General features: G+C 41.6%; 1 protein-coding gene across 1 annotated transcript in view; it reads right to left on the reverse strand.

Moving 5' to 3' along the window:
• anapc1 (anaphase promoting complex subunit 1) overlaps positions 1-14164 on the reverse strand; it is a 30749-nt gene that overhangs the window by 11523 nt on the left and 5062 nt on the right. The window contains exons 12-27 of the mRNA XM_030772300.1: positions 13550-13615; positions 13209-13346; positions 12351-12491; positions 11602-11662; positions 10092-10279; positions 9790-9864; positions 7765-8030; positions 6637-6728; positions 6287-6435; positions 4804-4879; positions 3959-3995; positions 3668-3741; positions 3368-3546; positions 3041-3267; positions 2707-2825; positions 1236-1507 (exon numbers count right to left, since the gene is read on the reverse strand). Coding sequence (XP_030628160.1) covers positions 1236-1507; positions 2707-2825; positions 3041-3267; positions 3368-3546; positions 3668-3741; positions 3959-3995; positions 4804-4879; positions 6287-6435; positions 6637-6728; positions 7765-8030; positions 9790-9864; positions 10092-10279; positions 11602-11662; positions 12351-12491; positions 13209-13346; positions 13550-13615 — 2160 coding nt within the window. The remainder of the gene's footprint in view (positions 1-1235; positions 1508-2706; positions 2826-3040; positions 3268-3367; positions 3547-3667; positions 3742-3958; positions 3996-4803; positions 4880-6286; positions 6436-6636; positions 6729-7764; positions 8031-9789; positions 9865-10091; positions 10280-11601; positions 11663-12350; positions 12492-13208; positions 13347-13549; positions 13616-14164) is intronic.

Consider the following 14164-nt stretch of genomic DNA (forward strand, 5'->3'; position numbering starts at 1 on the left):
AGTTTGCTCCTCTTATTGATACTCTTCTTTATCTTGCACATGCGCCAACTGTGGCTGTAGGAAGAGCCTGTATCTTCTGCTGGGGGGGGTTTGAATGAGCTTATAGGAGCAACTTGACAGTACAATGTGACAGAACACGTGTAAAATACGTGATAAGGGGACTGCGCAGCAATGAAACTGATTTTCTCAGTTCATTCATTTCGTATTTGTAGGTTAAACAGGATGTTTTTCCTTAAGCTTCTCAGTAAAGTTGTATTTGCGTCGTGTCTGAGAAGAATGAGACTAGAAAGTGTGGCCACAGCTCTATTGAGGCAGAGGGAACATAAGGTAGTAAATAAGCTAGTTTGGTGGAGATGTTAAAGATTATAGATATGTTTCAAAGACCACAGAGAGTATCGACAGCAGAGCTTGACTGGAAATGAGAAAGTTCACTGCGCGTCATGGCCCTAGAAACGTCATAGTGAAACTGCACTCTACGGTCGCCTTTCATGTGAGAAAAACAACAGGATGAGAGTGAGGTCCAAACCTGTGTTCTGCAAACCCAAAGTGCAATCTTTACTGTTCAATATAGTAGAAATGAAGACAATAGAGAAAGAGAAACTCAAGGAAACCGAGCTGAGGCAGAAGTCTCAGAGTGTGAAAAAGGGACTCCTGTGTATTCCCCTCCTATTCATTAGAATCCTTTGGTGAGGGAAGGACAGGCACATATCATAACCTCAAATGGCATACACGCATAAACCACGCTAATTTGAATGTGCTTCAAGGTACTTTCAGCTTTGCTTAACAAAACTACATTTTACATCACTATTCTCTCATAACGTTCTTTTTGTGACTGAAATATGGCAAAATATTGCAGATGGTGTTTCGTGACATTGAACAAAAAATATTAATTCAATTTTCAAAGAAATTCACTGTTCTGATTATGCGATCTTGCAAGAATCCACAGTTGTTTTGCTAGAACCTGAAATCCCGGAAGATAAAATGAGTTTGCCCTCTTAGACTTCGAGGTTTACAAAAAACAACAACAACAAAAAAAAAGGTTTCCATTACATTCCGGCTGTCCATGACATATTAGCCATTTTCACTTGTCGAGTTCTAGATGAATTACAGTACACAGGGAAAGGTAAGGTGATCATTAGATGACTCCTCATGTCAACTGCCTTTGCTAATGTAATTAAGTGCAGGTTTGGTCGCTCTTCTAAGCACAGTGAGAGCACAGCGGTCTGACAACTCACCTTGGTCAGGTAGTCATGAATGTTGAGTGTGGCCAGTTTGGTGAGATGGCCGTTGAGGCCCAGCGCCATAAGGAATCCTGCGTACTCATTGGCCAGCTCAGCATTCTTTGGTTTGTTGTAGGCAATCCAGGCAGATTCCACCTGAGAGGCTGGGGCTATCTTAAGGCCTGCGGCCACGCCGTTGTGGAAGCTGGACCAGCTGGTCATGTTAGGAGGAACGTCAATGTTTCCACTGTTCAGATCCACCATGGTGTTTCTGGGTGGAGCACGTCCTGCCAAGAGAAATACAAACGCAAAACATGAGCATTTCAACACGCCAATTTAGTAAAAAAAAAAAAAAAAAACACAACATAATCACGGCTATAGATGAAAATGAAGTGAGGGAGTACAAATTGGCACATTCATAACAGACATTGTCATGCAGTGCAAAGGTACTTCATGTGCGTAGGATTCAAAATTCAGATTCTTGCCAACAGTGGCCAGGAGTCCAAGGGAAGGAATACAATGGGGTGTAATAGCAGGGGTCACTCTCGCTCTTACTGCCTATCAGGGATCACTGACAGCCAGGGGCATTTGTAGTTTTGTGCTTACTGTGTTTTCTTCCAAGTACTGGATTGGTGGCATGTGTGTGCTAACTCACCTCAACCATGTAGCTGTGTGAGGGGTGTACTTATGAGAGATAACAGGTAATTGGGCAAAATGGTTAGCAAAATCAGGAAAAACATTTTGGGGGGAAAAAAAGATTTTTGGAAAAAAAAAATGTCTATCATGTGCCACAAAATTTGGTTTCTCATATATTATTAGCGCGATTTTCTTTAAAAAAAAAAAAAAAAAATCAAACTTGAGACACAAAACATCACCATTCTCCTAAACAGAAGCTCTACATTCAATTTAAGAGAAGGGACAGGAAGTCTGTCTGTTCTGCTTTTCTGTAGAGTAAGTCATAGTTCCAATTCCAGCAGTATGTACTGTAAGTACAAATAAAGTCAGACATTCAATCAATTTAATTGGCTCGATGCTTTGAGTCACATGCCAGAGTAAGAGAGAATTATTATTTATGTACTTCAAAGAGCTTAGGATATATCTGACAGTCTTAGAGTGAAATGCATAAGCAGGAGGAAATTGAGTCAGAGTGCAAGCTACTCCTCTGACTTCCAATTGAAGCACCTACTTCTCTCATAGCTGCCACATGTTTTATCTCGGTGGGCCAAAACACCACTTATACTGTAATTACAGACCAAGCCTGCGTATGTGCAATGTTGAAATGTCTGAGATCTGCTGCAACGCAGACACACATCAAAGTCTGATAGTTCCTGGAACTTTCCAAGCACTGAAAAGCTGAAGAAACTAAAAAAAGGGTATAAATAATGTAGATCCTCTCTAAAACACTGAACCAATCTAAAGTCACGTCTCAGAATATGTACTGGATGATTGTGAGTGCCAGGTGATTAAAATGGTTTTGAGACAGTACCTGTGAGGTTGAGCTTAGGCACAGGAAGAGGTTCTGTTGGCACAGGATGGTAAGAGAACAGGGTAAAGAGTCCTCGACCCACGGGCAGCGCCATGGTACGCTGGCATAGCTGCAGTAGCCTGAGGACAAAAATGAACCATAACACCTGCTTTAAGTAAATGCTAAAACGTGTGGGAAAAGGGTAAAAATACCTATGCAATAACATTAAGCTTACGTAACATTTCTGTATGGCACAGTTTCACTGTCAGTAAACAAAAGTCAAAGCAAAAGTAAATTCAGCAAGCATCTTTATGAGCCATGCTGAATTTTGTGGCGTTTGACACAGATAACTCACTTGTTCTCCTTCTCCTCTATATACTCGTGATCGCTGACCTCGGGCAGGTGAGGCACGTTGACCCTGACTGGTCTGGAGCTCTGGAGAAGTCGCCTGACCTCTTGCACCCTCAGGTCCTGACTCCAGATTAGACTGGTAACGTCTGGATGAAGATCAGTCATACCATCCTCCTCCTCATCTGCCTCACTGGTCACAGGAGTGTCCAACGGAACCCCCAAACTCATAGTCTTCAAAGTATAAGCAAAACCATGTACATTAGAGCATCTCTCATATAATCTTTTTCTAATAAAATGATGAAGGCAAAAAAACAAAAAAAGGAAATCTTACTGGTTTGCTTTTGATCAGGGTTACTTTGTGAGCCTGCTTTGTCAGGTCCTGTCGTCCAATCAGAGCACAAACATCTTCTGACCAATCAGAGCACGGATGTTCTCTGCACTGGTAAATGGCATCTCTGATTGGTAGTGCAACACCAAAGGGGACAGACTCCAGATCCTTCAGTGTGAATCCTAAAGAAACACAACCCTAACTCACTGCCAATAATCCAACACTAAATGATGAAATGCAATGCCACAGAATTCCTCAGTTTATACAAGTTTCTTAGTGCCTGCAGCCCTGAATGAGCCACACCTGTGGATGCCAGCCACACCACCAGTTTCTCTGCCAAGTTTCCTGTGGGAGGTGTAGGCTTAACACTGCTCTGCCTGCACGGTAAACAGACAAATGCAAAAATACACTCAGTGGCCTTAAACAATATGAAGCAGTAAATGATGAATGACAGGTGAAAGACCAAAATCCCTACGGCTAAGACCCCATATACATAATCCAGGTTCTCAATAAGAAGACATATGGGTCAGAATGTAAAATCCTTTTTTTTTAAGTGGGGGGTATGTATGTCCTCTGTAGTGGATCTGTCCTTACCTCCGCAGAGCTGGCTCACTAAGGCTTTTCTTTTGTCCTGGAAAAAAAAAAAAAATCAAATAAACAATTAAATATACAATTACCATACCATCAATATTGGAGAAAAGCCAAAGTCAAAACAGCTATGTGCTACGTGACAGACAAAACAAAGAGCTCATTTCATCGATACACCCCATCTGAGGTAAATCAGTTTATAGAAATTGAATTTACACCCAATCAGATGTGGACTGTCTATAAAGTAAAAGAACCTCTCCTGAAAACTACTTAAGGTTAAAACAGTGGCGCATTATGTGTTACCTTTTTTCTTTCATCTTTTTTTCAAACATTTACTGATATGGATTACATATTCCGTTCTCTTTGTTCTTCCTTTCTGACAGATCAGCTATAAAAAGGGAGCACTAATTAGAAAATGTGAGCTAAACTGGAAAATTACAATTAAAAAATTACTCTCACTGAACAAGTTTTGAAGAGAGGTACTTTTACTTTACAAAGAGTTCATTTTGTTGGAAGTAACAATATTTCCACTTGTGCTATTTCCATCCCTGCACCCAATATTAGACATATATAGAGAATATGATTACAATGTGTAGAATACAGTAATATAGTGCAGACTTGATTAGTAAAACAGAGGGCATGATCCTGATTCAGTGTAGAGTTCTATAATTCACTCATTAAATTTTACTGATAAACTTCACACAACCGAATCTTTCACCACAAGTGTCACTGCTTCACAAGAATCAGAAACATGTGGTGAATTTTCAAGGCTGATTCAGGGACGACCCCCCCCACCTCACTACTCACTAATCTCCCACACACAGAGATGCCTTAACACTATGACAACTCACCTGCAGAGACTTTCCGCAGGTACTTAGACATGTCTGAAACACCGTTCTCATCACCGACAATGTACAGAGCATAACTCTGCCGAGAAAGAGAGAGAGAGATTGAGACAGAGAGAGAGAGAGGCAGACAGACCAACAGAAGGAGGGGTGGGGGTAAACGATGGAGAGTGAGGTAGTGTAATATTGACTATTAGCAATGGGACAGCACCGATGTGTGGTTTTGGTTTCTGTAGCAATGACAGTAAACCTGGTTGCTTTGGAAAGAATGAGCATCAGTCGCATTGGTTTTACATTGACTGACTTAACTAACCACATATTTTACAACCAAGCACAGACATATTGTGTTATTAGAATGCACAGAATATGTTCAATTCAGAACAGACATTTTCAGAACAAAAGCATTATAATAATTATCTCAAGGATTTCACCAGCACACATTAAATACAGACAAGACAGTGACAGAGAAAGCGAGAACAATAGAGATAAAAAAGTGACAAAGATAACATAATAAATAAAGTAGAGAAGCAAAATGTCCAGTGAGAGAGAGATGCTGAGATAGATAGAGAACATCCAGAACACTAATCAGTGACAGATAAAAAGAGAAAGAGAGAGGAGAGAGAGAGAGAGAGAGAGAGAGCACTGGAGAGAGTTAGTGAGTTCATGACTGCGGTGTAAATCTCCGAGAGGTGAAGAGAAAGGGTTAAATGGAGCCTGTGCTCTAATGTTCTGAGCACTAATCTGAAGCAGAGAGAGACTGGGGGAAATGCAGACCATAATTGTGTGACGGGTCGTCAGCGTCTCTGTGGGCTTGTGCGTCACTTCGCTTATCCTGATGAGAGGAGACATGCAGTTGCCCCCCCTCACACACACACACACACACACACACACGCTCCATCACTCTCTCCCTTCCTCCCTTGTAAGTGATTCAGATGTCCGTTTTCCACAGCTTAATTAAGGTGGGGCAGCAAGCTTATCCAACAACCACAAACACCAGTGAAAAATGCCTTTGGTGGCACAGGGCAGGAAGCTCGGCTGTAAAATGTCATTACGATTAGCTTGAAGGAGAATGCCATCTAACCGGTTGACATTTCCACAGAACATGGTAGAGTGTATGGAACATGTGACCGAGCTTGGTCTTATATTAAGGCATCTAAAGGCCAATTGGTCATAATCACTGGCACAAATAAAAAGTCAGGGTACCATTTTATGACGAACACGCTTCCCTGTTTAATCTCAGTGGACTCAGACGGCAGGGGAGAGCCCCAAATGACAAACCAAAGCTTTGAGTTTGCGCCCCCTGTTGGACAACGCTGACATTTTGGAGAAAAATGAACTGTGCAATATATTGCGTATGCACCGACATCAATGGTCCACACCTTCTGAAAATTTCTTAAATATGTTTTGATTTTGTTTTCTCCCCTTTTTTCCCCCCCCAAGAATCCTACAATACTGAAGAGGGAATAAACTGTCGTTTTTTGGTCCTTACCAGCACTAATAGTTTGGTTCTCTCACAGATGACAGGGAGGTAAGGAAAAGGAGGTACTTCATCTCCTCTCAGACACCAGCTGAGCCAGCTTAATACACACGGAGGCTCCTGGGTCAGAAACGGCGGCCAGTTCATCTGTTCCATCAGAGCTACAGAAACACGAAACCCCCCCCCCCCCAAACACAGCAGTCACTCAAAATGCCGACATGGTAACGTGCATTTCAGTACTCTCACACACAGAGGAGCAGTTAAAGCGCCCACCGTTGGGGTCCAGACAGTATTAAAAGAGATGTCACAGTCTGCTAATGAGAGAGTGTCGGACGACCAAGACTCATTGATCAGGCACTTACCCTGATCGATCACACAGGACTCCTTGAACGTTTTGATGAATGAGGGGTAATCGCGCCAGTACAGATCAATGTATTCCTCCAGCTGTAGATCTCTAATGAAAAAGAGAAAAAACAATTAAGGGCAGGACTTGTTTCCCATAGGTTATTCATCTGGTCCCAGTCAACTGATCAATAATTACACTAATACAGATATCAGGTCTAACCCATCACATGAATCACTGGAGCTGCACAGTGGCCCATCATGAGCTACTGAGAGTTAAACATCACCTCTGCCCAGTGAGAACATCCTTTATCTCACTCAGTGTTCAGCCGCTAAGCTACATACAGAGCAATGATTAAATCAGCGCATTCAGTGGACCATGACTTCTTATAACAAACCCAGACCAACTAACATTAGGCAGGTACCCACTGCTCTGCTGTTGTACAGCATCCACATCAAAGCACTGAGGACCAACAGGACTTTTGGCATAGCCACGCTCAAACATATCTCTCGCTGAAAGCATCTTCTGACCACTAAGAACTGGATTAATTTAATTTTGTGCATTAGTGGTGGACAAGAATAAATATGGGCAGTCTGGTGTGTCCCCGGGACCAGAATTGGAAAACACTGCCAATGACCACTCACGGCAAAGCACTCACAGTGCAATGAATGAATTACCCCTACATCAACAAGCAAAGACCAAATCGTTTAAGATCCCAATTACGCCTCAAAATTAAGTAGCACTGGCTAAACTGTCTGAGCACTACATTAAAATTAGGGCCATCAAAACACAAACACACAGAATTACCCCCATAATGTCGAGGGCCTGAAAGCCCACACAAACACTAGTTATTAATCCTCTACAGAGAGGCTGATTAAACCCTTTCCACAGATCTGTTAATGTCAACAGGACTGCCAGTGAAGCCACTTGACATTTTTTAAACAATATGTGAACGTGTTGGAGCATTCAACTCCCATCAAAATGTTCACGCTGTCACTAATTTTGTTTTCATACAGTGAACCAAAATGAAACCTCTGCTAAACACAGCAACTTCACTATTTTAGTGAAGCTCGGTTCATGTTACTCTGCGTGAGAAAGTTTCTTTGACTTATTCTGGGGTGTCAGGTGTGATACCAGGAAATGTTACCGAGCCAGCTGCTGGAGAAGTCCAACCAGATCTCTGGCCCCACCGCGCTGAAGATCGTCCAGTTTCAGGTCCTCATAAAGCAGGTGTAGGACATAGAAGAGAGCAGGGATGTGTTGAAACAGAAGAGCAGAGGGCTCCAAAGAGAGTGTCGTTTCAGAGTTCTCCATGCCTCTAGGGGGCGCTATGGCCTCAAGCCCCAACACACCGACCACGTGATGCATGGATACTTGCCAGTGGTAGTCTGAGCCTCGGAGGTGCTCCCAGTCCTGTAAGCAGAAGCCAACAATACACAAAACATTGGTTTACAGCACATACATAACATGCACACAAACAAAAGGATAATGACCCTGGCTGTGGAAACATTTCAAATATAAAAACATATTATTCGTTTAATTAGTTTAACATATAAAAATACATTATTATATTAATTTTTACCTTTAATAAAAATATAAAGGTATAAAACCTCATTTAGTCTTGATGAAAACAGCCTGCAGTGTTAGTAACTGATTTTCTGAAGGCACTGGCCCGAAAGGAGCCGAGACTCTTCTCTGATCTCCTGACCTCCCTGACTCCATACAGTCCACTGTCTATGGCAGCACTCAGTCACTACGCAAACTGACTCACGTCAACGATCAATGATTCATCCACAAACCGGAAACAGGAGGAACAGCAGGAGTATGCCATTCATTAAAACAACTTCATGCCATCTGCTCTAGTGTCCACTTTATATAACAAGGTTGACAATTCAATTTAAGATGGTAGATATACATAGAGAATGTACTTTCATCTTGCAGAACAATGAAAGAGCAGACACATTTTACATTATGAGGCCTTAACAATTGTGTAGTTTTGTAGTTAGATACTTATTACAGCAGAACATTGTAACTACTACCACACACACATTACATATACGGGGCATTATGCCACCATGAGCCACCAAAATATGTTCAGTGTCACCTTGACATAGATTCAGCAGTCTGGGACTTTACTTTACTGTAATGTTACACCATTCTGCTATGAAAGACTCCATTATTTGGTGCTTTATTAATATTAGTAAAAATACTGTCTCAGACCACTCTTGCTCTATGGTTGAGGGGGAGCCATCCTGGAAGAGACCATTCCAATCAAGCTAAATATTCTTTCTTCTTTCTTTTACCTTTCCCTCAAAGAAAGAGATCACTGTTGAAGAAGCTACCTGTTCATCTCCTAAAGTGATATCAGCATCAGCAAACTCTGAGAGCTGCTTGCCTGTTCTGTCTGGCAACTCAAGCCAATGCTCAGACAACAGTCAAGAAGTATGGGTCTTCAGCCAAGGAGGATACTAATTAATACATCCACAGGTGGGCCAACATCACCTTGGAAATCAAGTTAACCATTATTCACCACCATAGCGCTTGTTTCTAATGGCCCAACAATCGCCCCTCTTTCACAAGATTTCTCCCTATAGTCACAGCAGCTAAATTAACGGATGACTGGGTCAACCCAGAAGAAGTACATACATACATACATAGAAGAAGTACTTTATTGATCCCCGTGGGGAAATTCGTCCTTTGCATTTAACCCGTCCTATACAGGAGCAGTGGGCAGCCGTGGGCTGTGCCTGGGGACCAACTCTAGTTCTTTTGCTGGCGCCTTGATCAATGGCACTGACAGGAGTATTAACCCTAACATACATGTCTGTGACGGTGGGAGGAAACCGGAGCATCCGGAGGATACCCACGCAAACACGGGGAGAACATGCAAACTCCACACAGAAAGGACCTGGGATGGCCCCAGTACCTTCCTGCTGTGAGGCAACAGTGCTAACCACTGAGCCACCGCGGAAACCAATATACATGACCCTAAGTGTGACGGAATGTCAACTGCTTCATTAACTCAAGAGCCTCCCTCAATATACTTTGCATATCTTACTTACTCAAATATTCCTGTTGGCATGAGCAGTTACATATTACATTGGTGTATTCACTTTGTGCACCTTTTTGTTATTACGTATAACATTGAGAAAAGGGCTGAGGGACATCCCACCTCATCAGAGCCGGTATCTGCAGGCCTGGCCTTCTTAGGAGCAATTACAGGAGAGAGGGGCACCTCAAAGTGGAGCTGTGGAGGCAAGAAAATATCATGTCAATATCAAGAGCATCTAAGAGTGGATTCAAACTGTAGCTTTAATATCCAAACCAGTGTGCCACCTTAAGAGAACTGTTTGCACATTATATTTCATGACATGAAATGTCCAACATAAAGACCTCCAAAGTGAGGCAGCCAGGGTTTCAATAAAACATACCAAAACCGAGCGGTATAACAGCCATAGGTTTGTCATCGCTTACATTGCGTGTCCAGGTAAGTCTCTCAGTGTTGTAACCCATCAGTGTCATGAAGCAGGTGACAAACAAGTTCCACTCCAGGTGCATGCTGGGACCTCCAGGAGCATTATAGATGTTGTACCATTTCACCAGGACCTTCATGGCTGTGTCTTTGGGCAGAATGAACCTGATAGCCTGAAGACATCTCTTCACTGGAAAGCAAAAGACAATAGTGGAGTGATCCGTTATCAACGTGTCATTTTTCTCATAGGTCAGACTGCTTAAAAAAAAAAAAAAAAAAAAAAATGAAAACCAGAACATTCTACGTGTTCAATGATAAACAATAACTCTGGACAGAAAACAATGCACTGGACATCCATAGACCTCATGCTGTCCATTTGAAATGGTTTATATTCAATTCAACCTTTAATCAGGGCAGAGACAAATGCGTGTTATCTACTCAGCTAAACACAGTCAAGCTACTAATTAATCTGCCAGAATCTTAATTGTCAAACAAACTCCAAAAGGTCAAAACAAAGCTGCGAAAATGTCATTTTATTAGTGGTAGAAATCCCACGCTCTCTGGCTAAATGAGTCAATAATGAGACGTAAGGCTATGCATAATTGGCAAAAATTTTAAATAGAGGAAAATATGGAGTTATCAAAGAACACTAGGGCATTTAAAGACACCAGTTAACACAGCCAAGTAGCCTGAAACAAAGGAATAATTCGTTTTGGTGAAATCAAGACACCCTGTGCATGTCTCATGCACACTGCCTTGGTAAAATGGGCTGAACACAGTACACGAGTGAAAAACGTTAAAAAAAAGAAAAATAGCAACATGGAGCAGAAACTGGGGAAGTGATTCACAGTGTTTATGATATAGTGTAATCATTTAAGCATTTCCTCAGGCTTTTCGACGTCACTAAGTGGACACATCACCACATCAACGCTTCACACGAACCACACGTAAGCAGAGGCATTAAGGCAATATAACACACTGTCACTGTGACACTACACAGGAAGAATGGGAACACTCCCATCAGTACTAACACAAATGTATTCTCATTATATTCGGTCAGGATCAGTATAAGTGAACAGGGGCTATTTTTTTCCCCAAAAAATAAATCACCATTACAGAGCACTAATTTACAGTATTTAAATCTTATTACTATGTCCCAGCAAAAATGACAAAAGACAAAAAAAAACCCAAACAAATTAAGCACAGCTCTTTCCATATTAATTCCATACAGGGATAAGAACATGGGAAATGGGGCAACAGAGAGGTGATCTACACCTTCTAGAATATAGAGATATTTAAAGGGGTGGGGGGGCAGTGGGGGGGGAGAGTAATGTCTGACGTGGATGACGTAAGCGAGCCTGCTGTGCAACATTTCTCTTATGAAAGCAGCTTTGTTATCAAATGGAAACTGATTCTGTCTTGTTTTACAGAAAGGTAACGTGCCACCACATTGGATCCACCTGCGTTTGGCTCATTAGTCAAACTGGACTTTTAAATGTGTGTTCCTCTTACCTAGCTCTGAAGTAGCCACCTCCGGGATGGTTATTCTTAGCATTGAACCACTGCTCAGTTCCTGAACAAAGAAACAAACACAATTAAAAAAACGTTGATGCACATGCCAAAAAAAGGCAGCAGAAATCTGTGAGCTTTGTTTGCTATGAATGAAAATGTCTAGGGATCAAATATCAAAAGCAGTCAAAGCTGCTGGCGCTGAACGGCTATTTATAACCGCCTTTAAAAAGCACCGTTCAACGTTAACTCTCTCTGCTCATGATTCCTTTGACAGGTCTGAGGGAAAAGCACTCTTGGCGGGAAAACATTCTTTAGCGGTCTTGACAATACTGCCCCTGCAGATAAAGAACCTGGCATCGGGAACATGGACCATATTGAACCCTGTCAACAGTGTGACAAGCTCGTCTGTGCTCATTTCTGAAGAGACTGGTGTTTTTTCTGTTACACTCCATCAAAACGTCAATCTTAAATTACAGCCCATGCTCCAAACAACTCGAGCAATTATCTACTGCTTTACCACACACAAGAATCCAACACAAGCACAAAGACAACTTTTAATGCCTCAATTAACCCATTTTGTAGCATGCCATTAATCTCATACAGTTTTAATGCATTACCAATAATTGTATAATGGCACGGGTGTACACACATGACTCCAGGTGACAGGTATCTTGTTTCCATAACGTGACATTCATTAACATGTCGTGGCACTGGCGCTGAATGAGCGTAGGCGTGTGGTCCATACTAACCAGAGTAACTGTGTTGCTAACAGGGTCTCTGAGGGCATGGATATGGGGAACAGCTTGCTGGAAGGGGCAGTCCTCCAGCCAAGATGAGTCATGGTGTAGGACTGAGCCTCGAACCTCGGGCACCGGGGACGGCATGCCAGGCTGGACCAGCAGCAGGAAGAAAAAAAAACAAACAGATAGAAAAATGCGTGTAGACAAGCTAGGAAAATGGAGTGCTGAAAATGAAGCAGCGCAATATGAAATTCAACATCTCCAACAGAGTGGACGTAATAATGCCTGCAGCACAGTGAGACAGTCAGACTGTCCAAAAATTCATGACATGATCAATGACTGATGTGTGATTATTATCTTGACCAATCTTGGTTCTGTTCCAGAACAAAGCATTTAACCCAATGACTGCTCCACAGACAAAAAAAAACTGCAATTTGCTCTGAATAAGAGAATAAGTTAAATTATACTGATAGACTGGAAACGAGATGTTCACAGTGATACTGCACTTTGTACAGTAATTTAATTTGCCTTTATCTAAAGTAAATGCATACATAAAACCTACATGGTCTTCAATATTTGACAGTTTTTTAGGTTTTTTTTAAAAGTCTAATTTGCTCTCCTGATATCTGCCTACTCGATTCGATTTTTCATCAGGCTTTTGCACGATTGACAGCTAAAAAGTTCCAACACAGCTCCAGTTATCTGCAATCCTGAAATAACAATACTGATTTAGCTTTTAGACGCGGAGTGGTCATCAAAAGCACATACAGAATTTCACTTCTTATATCCCTGGTACATGAAGACTGATGGGTGAGACATCAATGGACTATCACTGAATGGTAAATACAGACACATAGACAATGGTACCTCCTCCAGTCTGCTCATGTGCTTTACAGCAGCTGTGGCAGGAGTGCTCACGTTCTCCAGAGGGGTGTTCCGCTGAGGCATTTGATTGGAGAGGCTGATGGTTGGGGACAGCAGGCCATGCACAAACACTTTGCTGACCTGAGTAAGAAAACACAGATAAGGGCTATTTAACTGAGCTCTATGAATACAAATAAAACCTGCCATGAAATTTAGGTCCACTCAAATATGGCCGAAACATAAAAGAAAGCAAGTATTTTGCTTTACATTCAGGTCAGATGCACTGCTGTCACATACGGGTAAAAAAAAAAAAAAAGAATGCATCAAAGTGATAATGGGATTACCCGTGTCACTCCCGTATAGAGGACCAGACTTCCATTGGTCTCCAGAACTAGCATCGCATCAATGTCCTCAGATACCAATGAGAGAAATGAAAGAATACAAGTATAAAACCATGCATAAAAACATAACAATGCAGTGAGTAAATCTACATAAAGCAAATGTCTCATTTAACAAATTACCCCTCTACCATAAGATACTCATTTATGAAATACGAGTGCTCTACGAAATCACCCGACTGCCTATTATAGGTTATAAAGATATGTACTTTCTGTATATTAGTTTTTTTTATAAAAGGGTTTCTTTATAAAGCAAGGTGAGAAGCCTTGAGCAATGGGATTAGGTTGAATAATTAATGATAAGAATGAACTGAATGAACTTGCAGAGAACATATGTTCATCCCTTAGTCCAGACAGTCATACTGAAAATCAGGTCATCATACAGAAGTGGTCTCAGACTTCAGACTAAAGCCCTACTATTTCAGAAGAGCATAAAACAATCATATAGCTAGAATGATGGCACACAACACTCGGTCACACTCAGGTTTTTACATGTCTGTAACACTTTAATATATGTAACATTTGTGTCATTAGTTCCATGTAATAATTGATCATTTTTCT

This window comes from Chanos chanos, chromosome 4, assembly GCF_902362185.1.
Source record: "Chanos chanos chromosome 4, fChaCha1.1, whole genome shotgun sequence".
Classification (NCBI taxonomy): Eukaryota; Metazoa; Chordata; class Actinopteri; order Gonorynchiformes; family Chanidae; genus Chanos; species Chanos chanos.